This window comes from Terrapene carolina, unplaced genomic scaffold (genome assembly GCF_002925995.2).
Source record: "Terrapene carolina triunguis isolate 2854851 unplaced genomic scaffold, T_m_triunguis-2.0 Scaffold210, whole genome shotgun sequence".
NCBI lineage: Eukaryota > Metazoa > Chordata > Testudines > Emydidae > Terrapene > Terrapene triunguis.
Window position 1 is genome coordinate 44,745,365 of NW_020664561.1, and position 22,742 is coordinate 44,768,106.

The window sequence follows — 22,742 nt, forward strand, 5'->3', positions numbered from 1 at the left end:
CTGCACAATGAGTTTCACAAACAACCCAACAGTAGATTTTTAATGTCCCTGGTTGTGGGATTCAAGCATTCTTACTCACCAGATGTCACTTGTTTCAAACCCACATGTAGGCTTGGCAAGCCAGTCAGTTGACCACCTATTATTTGATAATGGTCAAATATTGTCAGATATTTCAGCCTGAATGGCCTGATGTAGGCTGCAACCTACATAGTTCCTTTCTGACTTTCAGGATTTTATTTAATTGTTTCACATTTTTCTGAGTTTAATAACTCATCTAAATAACTTGTTTTTTTGTAATTAGGCATAAGTATCTATCCAAGTCTAAGCCTATTAAAGATAATAAAGTCTTACTCTTTTTTGTTACTGTTGTTACTATTCAAATAAATTAGTACTTTAAAGTATTTAACCATTTTTGATATTATTTGACAATATTTGACGAGTCAATTGACCAATTAGTTTTGGACTGGTCAAGTGCCCAATACTAGGTGCAATAATTTTTAAATCTAAAGGTTTGTCTACATAGGGACACTCAGGAAAGTTTAATTCAAATTAACTAAAAGTGTGAATTTAAAGCAGATTAGTTAAACCGCATTAAATCCTATGTGAATGCGCTTTTGCAGAATTAAAGTGTCCTTACCTCTGTTTAGTTTAAATCACATGGGGTTTGTTGTCAGTGCAGTGCCATGTAGACTAAGGGGGTGTGAATTGCAGAGTGCACCAAAGTGTTGTTCTCTAACTGCACCCTAAGGACACTGCTGACACAAACTAAAAGGTACCCAGTGTGTGTTAACATTAATCCTGTTTGGTGCACTCTCCAGTTGCACCCCACACTGCAACACAGTGTAAACATAACCTTGCGAAGTGAATTAAGCTAAACTGAGTGAAGGACACTTTAATTATGAGTGAAGAGCATGCGCACAAGGATTTAATGCTGTTTAACTAATCCACTGTAAAGTCACATCTTTAGTTAATTCAGATTAAGTTTTCTGAGTGTCCCTGTGTAGACTAGCCCTAACTCTAGTTGATGTAAAATTAATAAACTTTTTTGTTTTGTTTTTGTTTGTTTTTAAATAGAGACCAAGAACAAGACACCCTTTTCATCTTCTCCTTCCCCATTTATATTATCCATCAGTCCCTGACTTGGATCTACATCTATCTCTGACTCCCAGTTTTCTCCCCCCAATATATTAATTGTTTTTTAGTCTCAGATATGCCTCAGAATACTTTGTGCCCACTGACATGGTGTCACATTTGCTGTATCATGATAGTCAGTGAAAAAAGATTTCAAGCCTGAAATCTAGCAGTGCCAACTGAATGCATCTGAGCTGAAAAAAATACAGCTGCTCAGGAGAGAAAATATTTGATCTGATTAGTAGATTTCTGTGGAAAGCCAATCTCATATTATTTGCTGTGGGTTAAATTTTAAATGCATTAAATATTTCTTTTTTTCTACAGTAATTTACAATCTACTAATATAAAGTATGTAGTATACTAATCCTTACTAAGCCCAGCATCTAATGAGATTTCTTCTGAATCACTGTTCTAGCAGGTGGGGAAAAACAACCCCTCTCTCCCCCCACATCTGTGATGATCACTAAATATAAGACTTTTCTTGAGTTGTTTGAATGCCAGTAGATGGCAGTAAAACAAAGGTTTAGTCTAATGCTTGACAGACTGATACTGCTCTTTCGCTTAAAATAATTTATCTACGTGCACAATAGCAAGAAATGGCATAATTGGTATTTCAAGTCTTGTAAAACTGAAAATTATAATCTTTGTTTAGCACCATAGATTCCAAAAATTGATCTATCACCATAATTGCTCTTATATATATTCAAACTACCAATGAAATGCAGTCACTTTTTGGGATGGAAAGTGACAACCAACAGTGCACAACATTAGATAGGGAAGAGAAGAAATATTCTTGTTACCAAGGTCAGAAGACCAAAACCTCTGTCTTATGAAAGGTGCCATGGGATGTTCTAGATCAGTGGTGGGCAACCTGCGGCCAGCAGACTGCATGCGGCCCATCAGGGTAATCCGCTGGTGGGCTGCCAGACAGTTTGTTCACATTTGCACGGCTGCCCGCAGCTCCCAGTGGCCGCGGTTTGCTGTTCCAGGCCAATGGAAGCTGCGGGAAGCATGGGCCGCAAGTTACACTGTTCTAGATCCACAGACAGCTGACAAGACTGCTCTTATTCTGAAAATCGCACAAACAATAAATTGCAGCGAACTCAGTACAAATTTTTTTATTAAATAAATACAAAATTCCAGAGCAATGAAAGCATTCTGTAACAATACCTTCATAACAGCAGTCAGCTTTATTCTTTGCTATCCATATAAATAGGCTAAGAAGGATTATATTTTTTATCAATAAATGTTCGTAAATGTCAATTTTACTGTACAGACACAAACCAAAGAGAAATATTTCCATAAATAATAATCAACATATACAGATAGGCAAAGTAAGAAAATGCTGCTTGAGAACTTATTAGAGTTTGAATTAAGGATATTTACTTTGTATATTTTGGCACAATTTATGTTTTAAAGTTTATAAAGCTTTAACTTTTGGAATCTCAGCATCTACTGTCATTACATAATTATTGGCTGACCCCCTGTTGTCTGATCCCTTCCATAATTTTCCACCACTGTGAAAATTTAAATTGTTATACATTGAAAAAATACTTTAAAATAAATATCAATATTATCCATCAAAATTATAAAAAATAAAAATTAAATTCTGCCAAGCCTACATATAAAGAAAAATAATTTCATAAACTATCTGCTTATTTCAAAAATTATTGCCTAGAATTAGCCCGAGGAGAGAATTGCATTTGAATAAGGGTTCTGAGACCAGGAGATAACTCCACATTCAAATGGTAAGAGAAGAAATTATTACTGTCATGATAATGAAAATGTTTGCAATACATATGCAATTTATGCCAAAGCCAAATAAGTATCATTTGCTTATACACGTGTCTGCTGGATAGACTCGATAAATCTTAAAAGACAGAGTTGGTAATATAGTGTGAAATTGTAAGAGTCCAAAGCTCTAGAAACTTCCACTGAGTGGTTAAATAAGCAAATACAAGAAGGTTGACTATATTGTGATATTGAAAGCAATTGTGTTGTCACATGGTGTTGACAAAACTCAGTTCATTATTTCCTGTTGGTATCACAAGCCTAATTAGTTTTACTTGAGAGAAGAGCAGAATTGATGCTGTTCTCTCTAGATCTCCAACCTAAAATAAGAAATGAAGGTGAAAATAGAGAGGCCAATGTATCAGATCAGGGAAAACTGCCAAATTATGGGTCCATAATGGTTTGGGATTTTTTCCTTACATTTTGTGTGTGAATTTAGTGTACCTGACTGACAACTCTGGTGATGGAAATTCTCTGTTTATTTACGATGGAGACAAGAGCAGTGCAAGTACTTCTCCACAGTCCAGCCAACGTACATAAGCCCAAACCTTGCTGGGGGGATTAATTTTTAAAGAGAAGAGGGTATGGTATCCTTCATGCACATCCAGTGATTTTGACACCTCTGCTAATATTATGAACAAGTAACAAGTCTGCTACTTTTGATGGTTTTTGTGGCATGGACACCTGTCAGAACAAAATTGAAGCACAAACTCATTTAATAAATTACTGATTAGCTACAGTAGGTGTTTTTTCATCTCCTACTTTAGAATGGATTTGGACTGGTGACCTATCAGTGAAAAACTTGATGTCCTATCACCAATTCCTTGAAACATTCGGTCACATGGAACTATTAAGTTTTGAAAGCAAAAATTGAGACCTTGAGAAGCTATAGGTAAAGTTGTTGGCACTAACTGTGACCCAAGAAATCTAGTGGTAGCACAATATAAGACTGGTGATGAAGAAGAAATCCATTCCTTTAAAGACTCTGAGTGACATCACATTATCTGTGAAGAAGGCTGCATGTGGTGTTTTTTTTTTTTAATTTTTGTTTTGTTTTTTAAAAAGAAAAATAAATGCAGGAAACTTGTTCTGTTCCTGAAGCAACTGAAAGTCAGTTTGTCAGAGACCACAGTCCCTATGATAAACCATTGTCATAAGAACATAAGAAAGGCCGTACCGGGTCAGACCAAAGGTCCATCTAGCCCAGTATCCTGTCTACCGACAGTGGCCAATGCCAGGTGCCCCAGAGGGAGTGAACCTAGCAGGCAATGATCAAGTGATCTCTCTCCTGCCATCCATCTCCAACCTCTGACAGACAGAGGCTAGGGACACCATTCCTTACCCGTCCTGGCTAATAGCCATTAATGGACTTAACCACCATGAATTTATCCAGTTCTCTTTTAAACTCTGTTATAGTCCTAGCCTTCACAACCTCCTCAGGTAAGGAGTTCCACAAGTTGACTGTGCGCTGCTTGAAGAAGAACTTCCTTTTATTTGTTTTAAACCTGCTGCCTATTCATTTCATTTGATGGCCCCTAGTTCTTGTATTATGGGAATAAGTAAATAACTTTTCCTTATCCACTTTCTCCACATCACTCATGATTTTATATACCTCTATCATATCCCCCCTTAGTCTCCTCTTTTCCAAGCTGAAGAGTCCTAGCCTCTTTAATCTCTCCTCATATGGGACCCGTTCCAAACCCTTAATCATTTTAGTTGCCCTTTTCTGAACCTTTTCTAGTGCCAGTATATCTGTTTTGAAATGAGGAGACCAACCAAGAGTTGTCATTTCCCAACTCAATAAAGATAAAATATGTGATCCATTACTGGATACCTAAGAACAGAAATATAATTAGCACAGGACAAGTAATAAAAAAAAAAATTAACCACAGCAAAAAACAAATGGATCTTGCATCTCAGAAATCACTAGATGCACTACTTTGAGGATTGGTTGTGGGCAAAATAAGAGAACATGATTTCCCAAAGAAATTTGTCAAAAATTTGTCAAAAAAAAAAAAAAAGTAGCATCATACTAAGCAACCATGCTCCCCGCCCCCGTATATGGCAGCATCTCTAGAAATCTAGAGCACAGTGTAGTGCTTACATTGTGGGGCAATCTAAAAATGATGCAACAAAATTATAGCAGAACGCTTGAGTAGGAGATTCTTGCCAATTTATATCTATCTTTTACAATCTATTTTATTTTTAAAAGTACAGTCTCAGGAAAGCCTTTTATCTCATCTTAAAGATCACAGAGAACCTTACCTATTTAGATAGGTTACTAAATTATCTGATAATCATCTTATTTGGAAAGCTTTCTGCAAACTTATGTGTATGTTGTCTGTCATTAGTGTTCCAACACTGCATTTGTAGGTTAAAACAAATCTTAATTTCACAGACTGAAAGAATTCCTGTGGAGAGCACTGTGCGTTAATTTTTTCAGAAGGGCTAATAATTGAATGATTTTAGAGATTTGTTGTTTAGATTAAGTTTGTAACTTGAGTTAAGTCAATGTAGTATCTAATTGTGTCTGAGTGTGAGTTTAATAAAAGTCCACTTGTTTAACTGTGCGAGATGGTTTTGTTGTTTTGTAAGAGATCATTTTTCCTGGTGATTCCTCAAAGTCCTAACAAAAGGAAATTATTTAAGACTTCAATTGTTTGGAGCTCACTTTAAGAAGTTTGAAGTGCTGTTCTGGTGGGTCATCAAAGTATGAATTTAATTGGAAGTTTTGAAGTGGTTTGTAAAGGCTCAGGCCAGTGGTCCCCAACCTTTTCGGTGTGGCGGGCACCGGACGACGAGCCGCTGAGGTCCGTGGCCGCTGGACAAGCAGCCGCCGAAATGCTGCCATGAAGCAGCGTCATCAAGAGGTGTCGCCGCCAAAATGCCGCCGTGAAGCAGCGTCATCAAGAGGTGTCGCCGCCAAAATGCCGCCAAAAATCGGCGGCATTTCAGTGGTAGCGCTTCTTGATGTTGCCGCTTCTCGGCAGCATTTCAGCGGCTGCTTGTCCGGCGGCCAGTAGGCAGGCGCACATGGATGCCCCAGTGGACACCATGGCGCCCGCGGGCACCGCTTTAGGAACCCCTGCTCTAGGCTCTAACTACATAGTTCTCATTTAGTTTAAGCACAATCTGATGCCTTGTCTTCTCTGGGATTTTGCCTCACGTTAGTTAACTTGAGTTAGGAACATACCTTCTTTTCCCAGGGAAGACAAGGCTTTTGTCTTCTCGTGAATTAGCACAGGTACAGAGACTGACTTGAATATAACAATATGAATTATAATTCACAGAGAACCTAGAAAATGTATAGTAAAAGTCTATGAACCAAATTATTTTGAAAATAGCCACTTAAACTATGCACACACTTTGCTTGTGCCCCTGCAGAAAAGCATCTAATTCTAAACATAGGAGTTGCATGCACATTTTAAGATCCCTGGTTAAAAATGAAACTTGTGACTTACTGCATTTCTTGAAATATAATCAAAATGTTATGTCACTACTTATAGATAGAGGAGAAGAAGAAAGGTTAGAGGATGTGAAATTTTTATATTCAGCCAGTAATTTCCTTGAATAAATCTCTTTCAAAAAAGTTGGTTCTCATAGTAAAATAAATGGGAGTCATGCAGTTAAGAGTCTGTATGCAGCTTTGAAAATTGGAATGGTTAAAAACCTAATAGACTGGTGGCCAGATGAGTAATTGGATGTATAATTAAGAAGCAGGGTTGAAATAAAAAGGAAGAAAGTATGATGGCTATTAGAGAACCTGGTAGTGAAAGAAACCTGACTGAATTGCTTAAGTGTAACATACACAAAGCATGTGTCTTCTATATTACAAGGAACTTTTGTACAATATTTGCTTAAGGTACCAGCTAAAGGGATTTTACCTAAAAGGATGAAAACCTGTGCCGTCTTCTGAAGTCCATGAGTATTGACAGTGGCACTCCTGAAGCACTGGTACAAACACCAGGCTGTAAGGGGGGGGGAAGAAAAAGCCACAGTCATTTGTATTGTTCCATGGAATAGAAAATATGCAAATATTAAAGATGGCTGCTTTGCATTCTTTCGAGACTGAATTTATTTAGGGTCACTCAGTGTGTGTTGCGTGAACTGATTCTAACCTTCCTGTTTGCTCAAACCCCCCAGAAGTTCCCCTTTATGATAATGTTTTCACCCCTCAGCTCACAGAGAGCCGAGAAGCACAGTCAAGTCTGTAAGTCTGACATGTGCAGGTAACTTTATGCTTTGTGGCAAGATATTGATGTGAATCTGTAGCACCAATATCATTTTTGCTCAAGAGAGATTAGATTACTTTCAGGACAGTTGTCTCATTCACACGTGATGTCACACCCCAGTAGGCTATCTGTTGTGAATGGAGACCAAAGTAGCCAAGAGTTTGATATTTTGATGTTTACAATGTAATGTGTTACACCTAGGTGCTTTGCTATTGAAGAAGGATTTTAGGCAGTAGATCCATCAGGAATGCAACACTCTTAACTCTTTCTCTTCTTTATCTTATAGTCAAGGAACTTGAAATACATTCTTTTCTATTAAGACTGTATAGCATCCACAAGGAACTTTAGAAGAGAAGGAGGTGGCAGGGGTGGGGAGGGTGGCATGGAATTTGGAGATAGACAGAAGTAATAGAAACAAGATAAAGGGAGACAAAGGCAAGGAAAGACAATGAAAGCTCAGCAGGAAGGTCAGCTCTTGAGAACTGTTTCATATTTCATGCTTTGCGCTTGCACTCTCTGAAGAGTTCCACATAATGGTACGTAAATGTGTCTCAATATGGTATATAGTGTACTGAATAAGTAAGCAAAAATCACACATTCTGCATTTCCCCAAAAAGCTGTGGGGGGGAATCTAATCCCAGTTTAGTTCATTTCTAGGAAAAAAAACAATTTCCACTTCTTAATTTTCATTTTATTTATTTAGCATAGGGGATGAGGAGGACATTAATTATATGAAATAAAGCACTATCAGAACAAGGATGACATTTTTTACTAGAATGCTATTTTTAAAGTACAATTTAATTAATTTCAGGCCTAAAGGACTTGACAATGTTATTTTATATTTAATTTTAAGATCTGTAATTAACCTAATAATGCTCATTCTAGATTTAGTCATTTAATCTGTACTGGGCCAAGAATAAAGTGCTTACTTAATCACTTTTTAATTATAGGAAAATAATACAATCGATTTAGATTAGGTTCACTTGGCAAGGATGTTAATATATTGAGAATTTTTTTACTACATTATTAGAGTATTTGTGCTGAAAAGGTACTGATCTTCCATTGTGAATTTCATGCAGTTTTAAATATCAATTTATATTCTGTCTAGATTGCTTTAAACAGCTGTAAGGGCTTCAATTTCAGTACACCTGCTATCAGTAGGTGTATTATCAGGTTAAAAATTTTTTTTTTTTTTTTTTTTTTAAAGATACCTGTAGTACTAACACTTGTATTTCCAGCCATAAAAATTAAAAAGCATGAGACAGGCTCCCAAATTAAAAAAAGAAATTGGTTTTTTTTTTGTCTCCTACTTTTTGAACTTTTAGTGTTCACGTTTTCAAGTTTTCTTTGCAACCATGAGACTTATAAACTTATTTATTTTTTTAAATCCCAGGTCTGATGTTCATGTATTAACGTGATTCTACAAGCCTGCGGCCATAAAAAAAATCCGTATGAAAAGCTGGTTTCTGTATTTTCAAAAATGTAATGAGATACTTGTTTTGTGAATCTTTTCATTTAATTACACAAAACTTAAATTTGGAGGCTAAATTATATGACAGTATCCCTTGATGAATTTTGTAATCTCCAAATAGAAATAAATATCGTTAGCAGAAACTAAAAACATTACTGGGAAATCTATTTATCTGAATAGTTTGCTCAGCAAGCTGGGTTTGGCCTGAGGATATAGCTACAATAACTGCAGATAAATATCACATGTAATACTTCTGAATACTTATGTTTCTGATTTTTATCAAGAGCAAAAGGAGATAATTTGTGAACCAATGAACTTGCAGTTCCTATAGTGTCTTACTCAGCTGATCAGACCACAAGATGGGGAGAAATAGTTACACAGATCTGAATTTTCTTGTTTCTTCAGGAACATAATTTCCTCTAGGCCCACCCACAACTGTGTATGTTAAGGCCATAATAAGCTGATGACCCTTCTGTTTTATATGTGCATGCCCTGTCTTGTAGACTGATATTAGAACAACATTAATCCTTGTGAAAAATGATGCACTATTTAAAATAATTTAAATAACTGTTTTTCCTAAAACATTAAACAGTGCGATTGAACTCAGTGATTGTTTTGTCTTGGCTTCTTTTTGAAAAGCAATTGTTTAAACACAGTCTGGGAAAAACAGTTTAAGATACCGTAGGTTTTTATTAAGAAATAAGAAGGCAGAATTTTATTTAAAATCTTATGTAAATAAAACTGCATATTTTTAGCCTTGGTTCTGCAAACTTTTGTTGTGTGTATTTGTTATGAAAGCGAAGGATTACTAGTACTGGTTAGAGCCACAAATAATGGTGTCAGGACCTGTGCAGATTTTTTACACAGTTCTGCTAATGTACCTTAATCCTGACAAGTGACACATCTGTTACTCAAATCTTAGGCTTGTCTCAGACAGACACTGCTGGTTGTACAGAGTTGTGTGGTGGTTGTGATGTGAATGCTGGAAGCTAGGTGAAAAGCTAGAGCATTAGGACCTGATCCAATTGCTATGGAATCAGTGGTAGTTTTACCATTGACTTCCATGGGCACTGGATTAGGTCCTTAACCACTTGAATCGCCTCAGTCTCTTGGGCAAATTCTCAAGACTTAGTATGTTAAATTTTATATGTTTGATGAAATCATGTAGTCACTGTGTTCAGAAAAGGTAGGAAGAACTTTTAAGAGTCACCTTACTCCCCCTCCCCCAATAAAATAGCAAAATAACAAAAATGTAAGTTTTTAACATTTTCTTGTTGGTTTAGACTAGGAAACTGGAGTGCTGTTCCAACAGTTGCACCCTATTAATTGCTTGTTTAATTAGTATTTTGGTTTTCAGGATGCGTATCACCAGGTGTATACAGACAAATGTCAACACTTTGCCTCCTTCCCCACCCCCCAGTAGAAGAAGACATGTGCCTTATTTTCAGCAAGCCGTGTGTTTTTCTTGCAGAGGCTGCACACCTGAACCTATGTTTCTTGTCTTCTTTCTTTGTTTTCAGTTACTGCATTTTTTGTTCTCTTTTTTAAAAAAAAAAGGAAATGTACCTTCTGGTATGGGGACCATTTAACATTGGAAAACTCATAACTTTCAAATTAGCAAACACAAGGATCTGGTGGCATGAGGTTCCTGTTTTGTACCTAGCACATGAAGGCCCTGCTTTGATCTATGCCTTTAAGGTCTGATCCAATTCCCATTCTAGCCAATGGAGAGACTAAGGCCTTGTCTACACTGCCACTTTACAGCGCTGCAACTTTCTCGCTCAGGGGTGTGAAAAAACACCACCCTGAGCACTGCAAGTTTCAGCGCTGTAAAGTGGCAGTGTAGACAGTGCACCAGTGCTGGGCCCTCGTGGGGGTAGTTTTTTAACGGCGCTGGGAGAGAGCTCTACACAGTGGCAGCACTTTAACGTTGCTAGTGAAGACATACCCTCACATTCACTGGAGTTGGAGTTGTATCTGATCGTTCACACTTTTACTTGATGCTTGATTGTGTTAAACTTGTTTTAAGTAAAAGATCAACAGAAAAAAGGAATTTGTTGAAATAGATGATAATTTTTGTTTTTAAGGTTTTCTATGGGTTCATTGCAAGTCAGGTCACATTGTTGGGCCTGTTCCCAAATGGGGTTGTGCCATCTGCAGATGGGGGCGTGGCAATCCCTAGTGCATGCAGATGCCAGTTTGCTCTGCGCAGCGTGACCTCACGTATGTAGTGTATGCAAGGTCATGATGCATGGAGGATGACACTTTGCTTTACAAAGTGGCATCCTCCATGCTGTCTGGGGTCCCGGCAGGACCTTTACTTCATTAAAATTGGGTTGTGTCTGCAAAAGGTTTAGGAACCCCTGGCTTAAACGACTATAAAATTATAATATTACAGCCTGGTCTACACTCAAAAATTAGATCAGCATAGCTCCGTTGCTCAGGGTTGCACAGGTTCTGTGCCATAGCTGTGCAGCGGTAATAGCTGTAGTGTAGACATGACTTACATGTATACATATCAGAAATATTTATATGCAAAAGTTACTCAAACTTACTTGTTTGCAGGACTGGAGTCATATTATATGTATGTACATCCACCATTACACAACTCAGAAACCTAAATGAAATAAAACAGGCAAGGTTTTTACAGGAACAACAGAAAACAATGTTGTGAGTCCCCCCTACTGGATTTGTTTTGTTAATTATTTAACACATTCTTAAAGCATTGTTTACAATATTTGTATTCTGTTTCAGAAAGGGTAAACGAGATGCCTGTTAATTTTATCTTTCCTAGAAAAGCTGGAACTAACCTGGTGAATGTGTAAAGGACAAAGTCAGTAGAGAGAAATTTTATTAGCCAGCTCCTATTAGGATATTCCAAACAATGGCTACTATAACATGAATAAAAAGCTACTAAAAAGTAGTTTTCTGAATTTTTTAAAGGTTCATATTACAATAACATATAATTTCATCACCAGGTTGACTTATGGAAGGCAGCTTGTGGGGAAATATGTTAATAGATTTTCTCTTAAGTAATTTTACATTCTGGAAAAGCAGTATGATGTTGAGTACAGCTTGACAGATGTTGTGGAGTGTTCTAATTTTTGGTTTGGACTTGTTTATTCTTACATGAGGTGTTTTCTTGCATATGTTCATTTTGAGTCTGTTTAGTTCTCTCTTGGTTGTTCTTTGTGAATAATTGCACTGTAGTATTTTCATCTGAAGCTGCTATGAAATTCTCTGTTTCTGTAGATGAGTATATCTCAATCATTCTTCTCTGCTTGTGGTAGAGTAACAATTTAACAATAATGGAACCATTTGTCATGGGGTGGGGTGAGGTGGGGGGGAGTTTATTTTGAAGTAGGAGATAAGAAGTCATGACTTTTGTCTTTCTGTATTTTTACTCTTGTGAGCAATTCTGGTTGTCAGATGTAGCTATTGGGAAGCTCAGGAGCTTGCCTTATGTCACCATGATTTGTTGCCATTTTTATGGGCCAACTGCTAGAATAAGGATTTAATATTAAAGGAATGCCTGAATTTTCTGTTTTATTGGTGTGCTTTGTATTTAACTACTTAAATATCAGTCAAGACCATTTTTGTTTCAGTAAAATGCTTTGCTAAACTGTTACAGATAAGTGTGCAAGACTGCCTGACTTCTTATTAGTAGATAATCATGACTGGCATTTAGATTTTTTGTTGTTGTTTTTGCTAGAAAACTTTAGTGAGATGTTTCCCTTTGTCTCTGTAGTTATCAGAGACTGTTACAGACGATTGCTGTACTCGAGGCTCAACGTACTCAAGCAGTTCAAGACCTTGAAAGTTTAGGCAGACACCAGAGAGAAGCACTGAAAAATCCCATTGGATTTGTGGAAAGACTCCAAAAGAAGGTATACAATAGGCATTTCTTAAGTTTTACGGAATTTTTTTTTATAACAATTAACTCATTACCTATTAAAAACGAGTGTATTTTATATATACCTGTGTAAATATTAAAAGGTTTAAATTCTTTCTGTAGTGAGAGAAAACTGCCCTCTGTTCAGGTTTGATGATTGGTTAAATGTTGCTTAAACCTATAAAATACAAGTAATTTTGAAAAATTTGTTAAGGACACATTTTTATAGGAGTATAAAACTCATCTTGTCTTCAAGCTTTCAATGCATATGGGCTTTTCAAGACTTCTATGATTAGAAAGAAAGCATTTTGCGGTAGGAAATGATATCAAGAAATCATGACCTTTGTCACCAAAGAGACTTAAATGCTTTGAGTTCCATTTCAGGTTAGGGTACTTTTAAATGGAGATTGTGAGCAGGAAATGTAGTTCGTAAACTGAAAGCAAAATGAGCTATAAAGGCATACCTCAAACCAGGAGAGTGCCAGTGATTATATCAAGCTAGTGTACATGTGTGGAGGAGGGTGAATTTCAGTAAAGAAACAGATTTCATTTTCAAAAGTTTAAAAGGAAGTTATAACAACAGTAACAGGGAAAACAAATTTTTAAAAGTCTTAATAGTTTCTTTTTTAAATGAAAGCAATGACTGACTTATGCTATGATAGCAGCATATCTCTCAATGAAGGAGAGATGTTGGTTCTGGGAGATTCCCTTTTCATAAGCTAGTATAAACTTGGGGCCTGATCCAGAGGCCACTGAAGTCAGTGGTTGTCTTTCCATTGATTTCTAAGCAAGTTATAGTTGTGATTCATCTGGCATCCAAGCACTGTGCTCTGGCAACCATATCAGCCAGTCCTTGGAAAACATTAATGCCTGTTGCAGAGCATTTCATGTATTTTCCCATCTTAGCCAAAGAAATTATGCCAAATGGGGTGGGTGTGGGTGTGTGTGTGTGGGTGTGTGTTGAGCATTGCCAGCAATTGTATTGTGGGCAGAAGGCAACAAAATCAATTTAACAGTAAAAACACTGTATAAGTCATTTCTATTATAGTAGACATTTAAGTTTGCATGTGGATGTGATTAATCAGTTCTGATAACTGGGTTCCTTTTAGTTCTCATTAGTCTACTGTGTTTGCTTGCAGGAGTACAGGTCTGGGTATACAGTATGTTTTTTTAATATTTAACAAATCAATGAAGATAGACAGTAACAGGATATGAAAATCAGAAATACTTGGCTGCAACTATTCAATGTAACTTTTAAACTCCATGTCCAATAAACCATCATTGACCGTGCCGCTGCATATTTTATATGCCCTGCTGTGTATCACTCTTTGAAAACGCTTTCCCTATATAAAGAATATGTGCTGCATGGCACTTAAATATAGAAACTTTGAGTCCTGCTGTTAGCTAAAAACAGATCCAGGATTTCTGTGGTTCCAAATCCTTTCATTTGGATGCTCAGTGATTGCATTAAGTATTGCTTCTCATTTTGATTCTTTCAGGTTGATATAGGGCTTCCATATCCTCAAAGAGTTGTCCAGTTGCCTGAGATTGCCTGGGACCAATATACCACCAGCCTTGGAAACTTTGAGAGAGAATTCAAAAACCGGAAACGTAACAGTAGGAGAGCGAAGCTGATTTTTGACAAAGGTAAGTGGAAAACTAAGTGTATATTACAGGAAAAAATAACCTGCTGTGTTGGTTTAATAACCCTTTCTTTATGTTGCTTGTAGTAGGTTTGCCTGCAAGACCAAAAAGCCCTTTGGATCCCAAGAAGGATGGAGAGTCCATTTCATACTCGGTGTTGCCTTTAAGTGATGGCCCAGAAGGTTCTACAAACAGCCGCCCACAGGTAAATGTTATAAAAAAGAAAGTAGGCAAAATTTTACAAAATAGTAACTTTAACATGGATTACTTATTAATACTAGATTATGCGGGTAGTGTTAAAATTGTTATAATAAATTTAATGCCTCGGTTTCCAAATGTTCAAAAATTCAGTCATCAAAACACTTGGTGGTGTCATCTTTTCATGTGACCAAGTCAGATAACTTTTTTCTGTCCTCTACCAAAATAATGTTTTCATGTATGTTTTTCTTTTACTTGGGTGGAAAAAGGGTTAAAGTCAAGTTATCCTAACTTTTTTTCTAAAGTCCTATTCCATGTTATATACTGTATTTAAGCAGATGATAAGAGGGCGACTTTGCGATGAGACCAAACCCGAAACTTTTAACCAGCTGTGGACTGTAGAAGAACAGGTAATGGGAAACCCTAGCTAGCTCGTAGACCATTTTGTAACCGTACAGTGATGTTCACCAAAATAAACTCAAATTGTGTAGTAACGTTTAAAGTGCATAACGCTTTGGAGTCAAAGATAACATGTATGTATTTATTCATGTTTTGCACCAGTTTGATTTGATTTTTTTTTTTTATAGTGACAAGCCATGCCCCTTCTAGATAAGGTGTATTAATGTTTATGATCTTGTCTTGTGCTTGGTTTAGAAAAAACTTGAACAATTACTCCTGAAGTACCCACCAGAGGAAGTAGAATCCCGACGGTGGCAGAAGATAGCTGATGAACTGGGAAATCGAACTGCAAAACAGGTAATGGGGAATTCTCGTGCATAAGTAACCATCTCTCTTGTTGCTTTGTAGACATTCCAGGAAATACTAGAGGGGGCAGGTGTCAGCTGGTCTTTTGCATAGTTTCTTCAGTAATGGAATTCTTATGTAGGATTTGCCTTTGCAAAAGTCATGTCAATTCATAGAGACAAGGATTTTTTTAAAACTGTAAAATGTATTTTGGTTGGAACAGAATTGATTGCTTCTGGGGGAAGAAACCTCACCAACAAATTCTTTGCTTGCGTTTAGTGGCTATGCCCCGGGACTACTGACATCAATTACTGCATCCTAGGGATGTTGAAATAGATACAAAATGGAGTTGCCCACATTCCATTTGGAGATTTTAAAAAACTCATACTAGATTTAAAAAAATCAGGAAAGTTGTCAAGTCCTCAGAGCCAACCTGTTAATCTTAATATTTTGATGAAAAATTTAATCAGTCATCCAAAGAAAGGTCTGCAGCACTACTAACATCTCTACTAGGGGATCTGACCGTAACAAACCTAGGGCTCTTTGTTAGGACTCTTAAATGTGAAATTGTATTAATTTTTAATAAATGCCCACAAACCATGATTAAGCTGTCAGGTCTAATTGTTGTGACAGTGGCCCTGTGCAAGACTGGATTGACTCTCCTGTGGGCCCGGGGCTATTAGATTTTGTGGGGCCCCTGTATACACGTCTTTTTCCTGGGAGGGAGTTTGTTGCAGGAGGGGGCTCTGGGCTGGTGCAGAGTGTTGGGGTGCAGGAGAGGGTGAGGGGTGTGGGCTGTGGGAGGGAGTTTGGTGCAGGAGGGGGCTCCGGGCTGGGGAAGGGAATTGGGGCACAGGAGGGGGTGTGAGGTGCAGGCTCCAGCTGGGAGGTACTTATCACAGGCGGCTCCCAGCCGGCAGCGCAACAGGGCTCAGACAGGCTGCCTGCCTGCCATAGCCCCACGCCACTCCTGGAAGCAGCCGGCTGCTGGCATGTCTCTGCATGCCCCTGTGGGGAGGGGGACACCGTGTCTCCATGCGCTGCCTGCACCCGCAAGCACCACCCCCGCAGCTCCCATTGGCCAAGGGAACTGTGGGGATGGTGCTGGGGGCGGGGGCAGCACGCGGAGCTGCCTCATTCATACACACACACACCCCACACCCTCCCGCCAGGGGCCAGCCGCTTCCAGGAGCAGTGTGGGGCCGGGCCAGGCAGGCAGCCTGAGTGCCCCTTTTAGCGGCCCGGAGATCGCTGCCTGTGATTTATTTTTGCGGGGCACCCCTTGAGCCGGGGCCCCCAGCTGTAGCCCCTAAAGCCCCTGTCTTAATCCGGCCCTGGCCCTGTGACATTGTTTTCGGAATACAGCAACACCAGTTGCTGACAGATTCATTTACTTTTAACTCCTATTGTAAGTTACTGTGAATGCATAATATCTACTGTTGTCTTTCCAGCAGAAAGAGACAGTATGAGGGGCAGGTTGTTCTTCAACACTGTAGAATGGGCAAATATGTCTATGTTCTGAGACAACGTACATGATCAGACACAGTATCTTTGATGCAATTTCAGAATCAGAAACTTAACTGCTATGCTCAACCCCCAATTTTTTTTTACTCTTTGCAGAAGAAGAACGTAGACATTTGCCTTTTATAAATATTACATAAAGTTTAGAATGTCATGTTTCTCTGAAGTTTGTATTTTTCTTTAAGCACTTCAGGCAAACATTAGATTTTTAGTGGGTATTTGAATTCCTTATTTAAAAGTCACACCGTATTTATTTATTCATCTAACACTTAATTAACTTATCTTGTTTCTTTTAGGTTGCCAGCAGGGTGCAAAAGTATTTCATAAAACTGACTAAAGCTGGCATTCCGGTACCAGGCAGAACTCCAAACTTATATTTATACTCCAAAAAGGTAAGACTACATTATAGCAGAAGACTTCATATTTGCATGTGCATTTACATGCAAATTAGTTTTGAAGATACTAAGGATCCTACTTTAAAGTGTGGAATGGAACCTTTTTATTAAATAGACTGCTCATCCCAAGTTACATGTATCTGTTATTTCACTGATAGAGGTACTTTTTACTGCTGTTAGCACCAGAGAGCAAGCTGAATTCTATTCTGGTTTGCACATCAACAGTTTTAAGTAAGTAAGTACCTGTTGTAGAGTCTTTATTGGTGATGAAGTGCCAGCCAGAAGCACACATTTGAGTTTGCAGGGCTGGCAGGTTTGTTTACTCTCTTCCCCCCACAGCACATGCACACATAAACTGAGCATATTTGAGTAACTGAAGACAAAAAATATAGAATCCCAGCAATGGCATTTTCACAGTCATCTTTCAGAGAAGAACAAAACTTTAAATTGATAAAAATTAAAAAACATGGAAGATGAGTTTTCACAAAAATGAGTATATTTAAACTACCACAGCCATAGAGTTAACACTGAAACTGTATGCTTTTCTCAGGCCTGCAACTCCTCTAAGATGTAAGATCATCCACAATTATTGTACATCACATATAATTTTACTTCGTAAGCTCTTTGTGAACAAATCTCCACCCCCAGCCCTCCCAATCCCGTCCCCCTTGAATACAGTGTTGCTCTTGGAATGGTAGAGAAAAGAATAAGAATAGAAGGATAAATTCAGTGATGTTTCTGAGAATTCTTCCTAGTACTGGGAAGAGAAGAGAAACTCAAATATGTATTTAAAATAGTCATATGGACTGATGTATGCAGTGTTGTTGTAACCATGTTGGTCCCACGATATTAGAGATATAAGGTGAGTGAGGTAATATCTTTTATTGGACCAACTGCTGTTGGTGAGAGAGACAAGCTTTCAAGCTTACACAGAGCTCATCTTCAGAAACTTAAAAGCTTGTCTCTCTCACCAACAGAAGTTGGTCCAATAAAAGATAGTATCTCACCCACCTTGTCTCTCTAATATGGATTGATATAATTTTATGTGGCACTCAGATGCTGTTGTGATTGTCATAGGATATTAACAAAAACAACAAGCAGTTCGGTGGCACCTTAAAGACTAACAGATTTATTTGGGCATAAGCTTTCGTGGGTAAAAAACCCACTTCTTCAGATGCATGGAGTGAAAATTACAGATGCAGGCATTATATACTGACACACAAAGAGAAGGGAGTTACCTCACAAGTGGAGAACCAGTGTTGAAGGTCAGTTCAGTCAGGGTGGATGTAGTCCACTCCCAATAATTGATGAGGAGGTGTCAATACCAAGAGAGGGAAAATTGCTTTTGTAGTGAGCCAGCCACTCCCAGTCCCTATTCAAGCCAAATTGATGGTCTTAAGTTTGCAAATGAAATGTAGTTCTGCAGTTTCTCTTTGAAGTCTGTTTCTGAAGTTTTTTTGTTCAAGTATGGCTACTTTTAAATCTGTTATAGAATGTCCAGGAAGACTTCAGGGTCTTCAAAATTTTCAAAGGTGGGTGCAGTAATGTCCACAAAATCTATTCACACCAGATAACTCTGCGAAAACATGTATTTGCAATTGTAGGCCCGAATCCTGTAAAGACTTATGCACATGGCGTCAATGTGTAAAGATAAGCATCAGATCCGTACTAACTCCATCAGAGTTATTTTTACAAACAACCTTTCAGAAGAAGCTAACATTGCTGCCACTTTGAAAACTTAAAAATCAGCATTCTTTTGTCCATTCATATCTAATTACTATGCTTGAGGACAAAGGAGGCGGATTTTTTTCCCTTCAGTTAAAGTTTTAATAGAAAACAATTGTATTGCTGAACATGAGCACAAAATAGTACTACTGAATGTGAGCAGACTGTGGCCCATTGCATCTGCTGTGTAACCATAATATTAATTGCTTCATGGGTAGTTTTGTAATTCTTTTTAAAATATTTATTTAAAATTTTTCCCAAGTTTACAGAGATTGTCTAAGTTCCTTAGCATTGTGCTACTCTTTAAATATCAAGTATTATACCAGGGCTGAAAATGGAACTGATGTTGAATTTTATATTAACTTATAAAATTGTGATATTTATAATGGAAACCCTACCATACTGCTTTTCTAAAATACATGAAACATATATTTATGTCTGTTTTCACGGTAGTATTCAGATCCTAGCTCTGAACACTAGATTCACACTGGTACAGTGCATTGTTCCCAGGTTCGCTCCAGCCTGCTGTCCTGCAGGGGTGTGGGCTCTCTACGCTCTCAACACTTGTAACCAATAAAAAAATATAATCATTGGAGGGGAGGAAATTAAGTTTTACTGCAGATGGGGGAATTGAACTCTGTCTGCTAATAGAGTTGTCTACTTAGAGCAGTGTTTCTCAAATTTGGCCACGGTGGCCGCATGTGGCCACCAGGGACTCTTCTTGCGGCCACGGCCTCCTGGGCGGTGACTGGGGGGGAAGTCAGCAATGGTTGGGCCCTGCCCACCTCTGGAGACACAAGAGCTGGAGGAGCAGGCAGCCAGTGAGTTCCCCACCTTCCCAGGGCTGGTGGGGTCAGGCTTCAGCCTAGGGTGTAGGGTGGAAGGCTCCAGTCAGGGGGCTTCAGGCTCTGTTCCCCGGCCATACAGTGGCAAGCTCTGGCCCAAACGTCACTCCCCCCTCCAGTGCACATCTTTTAAAAAAAAAAAAAAGGGGGGGGGAGCGGGGGGCAAACAAAACAAGCAAAAGACATAAGAAAAAAGACAAGAACATACAAAACACCTTATTTGTGCTTCTATTCTGTTTGGGTCCAGTAAAGAATAGAGACAACTGTACATTATTTTTATTATTGAGTCTGGAAAAATAATCCTACATAAATTACAATGATGTGGACATGTATATGTGCATATTTATTTGTTTTTCCTAAAGTTAATTATGGTAAGTATTTTAGGAAAACTTGTCAGAGTGCCCCACCAGCAAGAGATGGTGGCTGCATTCTGAGGCCACCAAATTTTTTTTTGTGAAAACCCCTGATCTAGACAGATTTATTAGTCAGATATTATACAGACTTATGTTTAGTGCTGGGTAGGAGCTGGTGGTCGTGATACATGTAGGTACTAATGACATAGGGAAGGGTAGGAGACAGGTCCTGGAGGCCAAATTTATGCTGCTAGGAAAGAGGTTAAAGTCCAGGACCTTCACAGTAAGATTCTCTGAAACACTTCCTGTTCCATACGTAGGACCAGAAAGACAAGCAGAACTGCAGGGTCTCAATGTGTGGATGAGACGATGGTGTGGGGAAGAGGGTTTTAGATTTATTAGGCACTAGGGAACCTTTTAGGAAAGAGGAACCTATACAGTAAGGATGGGCTCCACCAATACCAAAATAGAACCAGACTGCTGGCATATAAAATTAAAAAGATTGTAGAGGATTTTTTAAACTAAGGGCTGGGGAAAAGCCAACAGGTGTGGCAGAGCCAGGAATAGAACACAGGTCTCTTGACTCCACACTGCCATAGGCCAAACTGCCTCTTTTCAATTTTTGACTCTGCCACAGTGTTTCTGTGTGACCTTGTCACTTCATCTCTTTGTGCTACAGAGCCTAATCTGTAAAATGGGGATAATTCTGCTTCCTCTTTTTCTTTTGTCTATCTTATTTATTTGAATTGTAAGCTCTTCAGGGCAGGGACTGTTTATTACTAGGGGTTTATCTAAAATAGGAGTGTGTCACAGTGTTTTCTATTATCTGTTCCATACATAAATAATCTCCAAGGCATAATGTATTAATCTCTCAAATGAATGCTCCCAGAACACTTGTACTAGGCTCAGAAGTGGATGCTGTGTGAAAATTTGTGGGAAAGATAAGAGATCACATATAAAAATTATAAACATTTTGTCTACAGGTTTTATTGGCAGGAATTTCTTACTACAAAAAATAGTTTCTGAGGCATCTGATCTGAACATTATATGTCATTTTTCTACTACAGTCATCAAGCAGGCGACAGCACCCCCTAAATAAACATCTCTTCAAACCTTCAACTTTCATGACATCCCATGAACCTCCAGTTTATATGGATGAGGATGATGACAGATCCAGTTTTCAGAGCCATATGGATGCTGCAGCAGAAGAGGAAGTATCGGTATGTCATTTAAACCCAAAATTGCAAAATGTCTCACGGTGTTTCTTGACTGTTTAAGTAATTATATTTGGAAAAAGTGTCCTTACTTAAACATTGTCACGTATATATTAAACTGTTGTGAATTCAGTTGCATAAGCCAGGTGGAGCAGGAGATTGAATTCTGGCACTTCTTTGATGTGAAGAGTCAAGTACGGAAAATTCAGGGAAAGTCCAAACCAAAAAAGAAACGGAAAAAAAAATTGATACCAAGGAAGAATTAGACACTTCCGAAAACTTGTAATTGCACGTTCACATCTTCAAAAACAGTTCAGTCACTAACTGTGAATTATTCTGAACACCATATAACGTGTGCAGACATATTTCTGCCTAAAGTGTTGCACCAAAAGGACTAAATCCTTTCATCATTCTTTGGTATAATTGCATCCCATACTATATATGTATGGCTCTTTGTCTTACCTTAGTGGCTGGACTAATTGAGGTTAGATGCAGAGGTCCACACAGACAACCCAACCAGCAGTGTCATTACGTAATCAGTGGACTAGGTTTGAGGGCTTATAATATAAACATCTTTTCATACTTCTGTATACAATACTGTATGTAGGGAATAAATCCTACTGCTGAAGATGGGCTAGATTCTCCGCTTGTGTAAAATCAGCATGACTCCGCTGAAGTCAAAACAGAAGGATCTGGCCTGCTGAATTTATCTTTGTGAGAATGGAAGGGGGTGGGGGGGCTTATCAGTCACAAGCCTCACCCCATAACAAAAGGTAATGACATAGTCCAGTACAGATCAGTTCAGTTTTTCTCAGTGACTTTGTGACATGTACTGCATTTTCTTCATCTTAAATTGTTAGATACTCCTGGATCCATTGTTCAGTCCCAGCCACATCTCTTGTCTTCAGACATGCTCTGTCTTCTCCTTGTGACTTAATTTCTGAGCTGTCTGGGACATCTCTCTCCCATCCCCTACCAGCATATCTGATAACTTACTATTTTTCCATATGAATCTTAAAAGAGGTGAAACAAGTATTTTTTAAAATTAAATAAATTTAATTAAATTAAAAAATTAAATGTTAATATTTGCCTCTCTTTATCTTAGCAAATCTATCTGGAATCAATTGCACTTTTGTTGTGTGTGCGCAATTTTTTTATACTACATTCTATATCTGGATTATTTATTTATTTATTTTGCCAAATGTGCTTACATTTCACCCCATGATGCCACAATTATAGTAGGTTTAGGGAGCCTATATTTCAACACCAGTATTTGTTTTCAAGTTTGCTACTAGTAGGTTTGGGTTTTGGTTTTTGCAATGGTAATGCTTGACTTGGTCCTATTTTAGGAAGCGTGGCTTACCCTTTTCTTTCTTCACTAGTGCAGCATTTCAGATGGATATTTTTCTTATTTGCAGTAATGTAGAAAGAGACAGGTGAGCTCCATTACCAGAAAGATCCCATTATTAAGGCTAAGTTTTTGTCATGGATGATTTTAGTAAAAGTCACGGACAGGTCACAGGCAATAATGAAAAATTCATGGAAGCCCGTGACCTGTCCTTGACTTTTACTAAAAATACCCATGA

At 38.2% G+C, this 22,742-nt stretch overlaps 1 protein-coding gene across 5 annotated transcripts in view; it reads left to right on the top strand.

The window, feature by feature from the left end:
* Positions 1-22,742, top strand: part of LOC112109822 (ZZ-type zinc finger-containing protein 3) — a 97,588-nt gene that overhangs the window by 64,419 nt on the left and 10,427 nt on the right. The window contains exons 3-9 of one of the 5 annotated variants that reach the window (XM_024204492.3): positions 12,374-12,512; positions 14,017-14,164; positions 14,248-14,366; positions 14,695-14,769; positions 15,014-15,115; positions 16,921-17,016; positions 21,010-21,162. In XM_024204492.3, coding sequence (XP_024060260.1) covers positions 12,374-12,512; positions 14,017-14,164; positions 14,248-14,366; positions 14,695-14,769; positions 15,014-15,115; positions 16,921-17,016; positions 21,010-21,162 — 832 coding nt within the window. The remainder of the gene's footprint in view (positions 1-12,373; positions 12,513-14,016; positions 14,165-14,247; positions 14,367-14,694; positions 14,770-15,013; positions 15,116-16,920; positions 17,017-21,009; positions 21,163-22,742) is intronic. The other 4 variants (XM_024204493.3, XM_024204494.3, XM_024204495.3 and 1 more) reach the window with 4 other exon arrangements.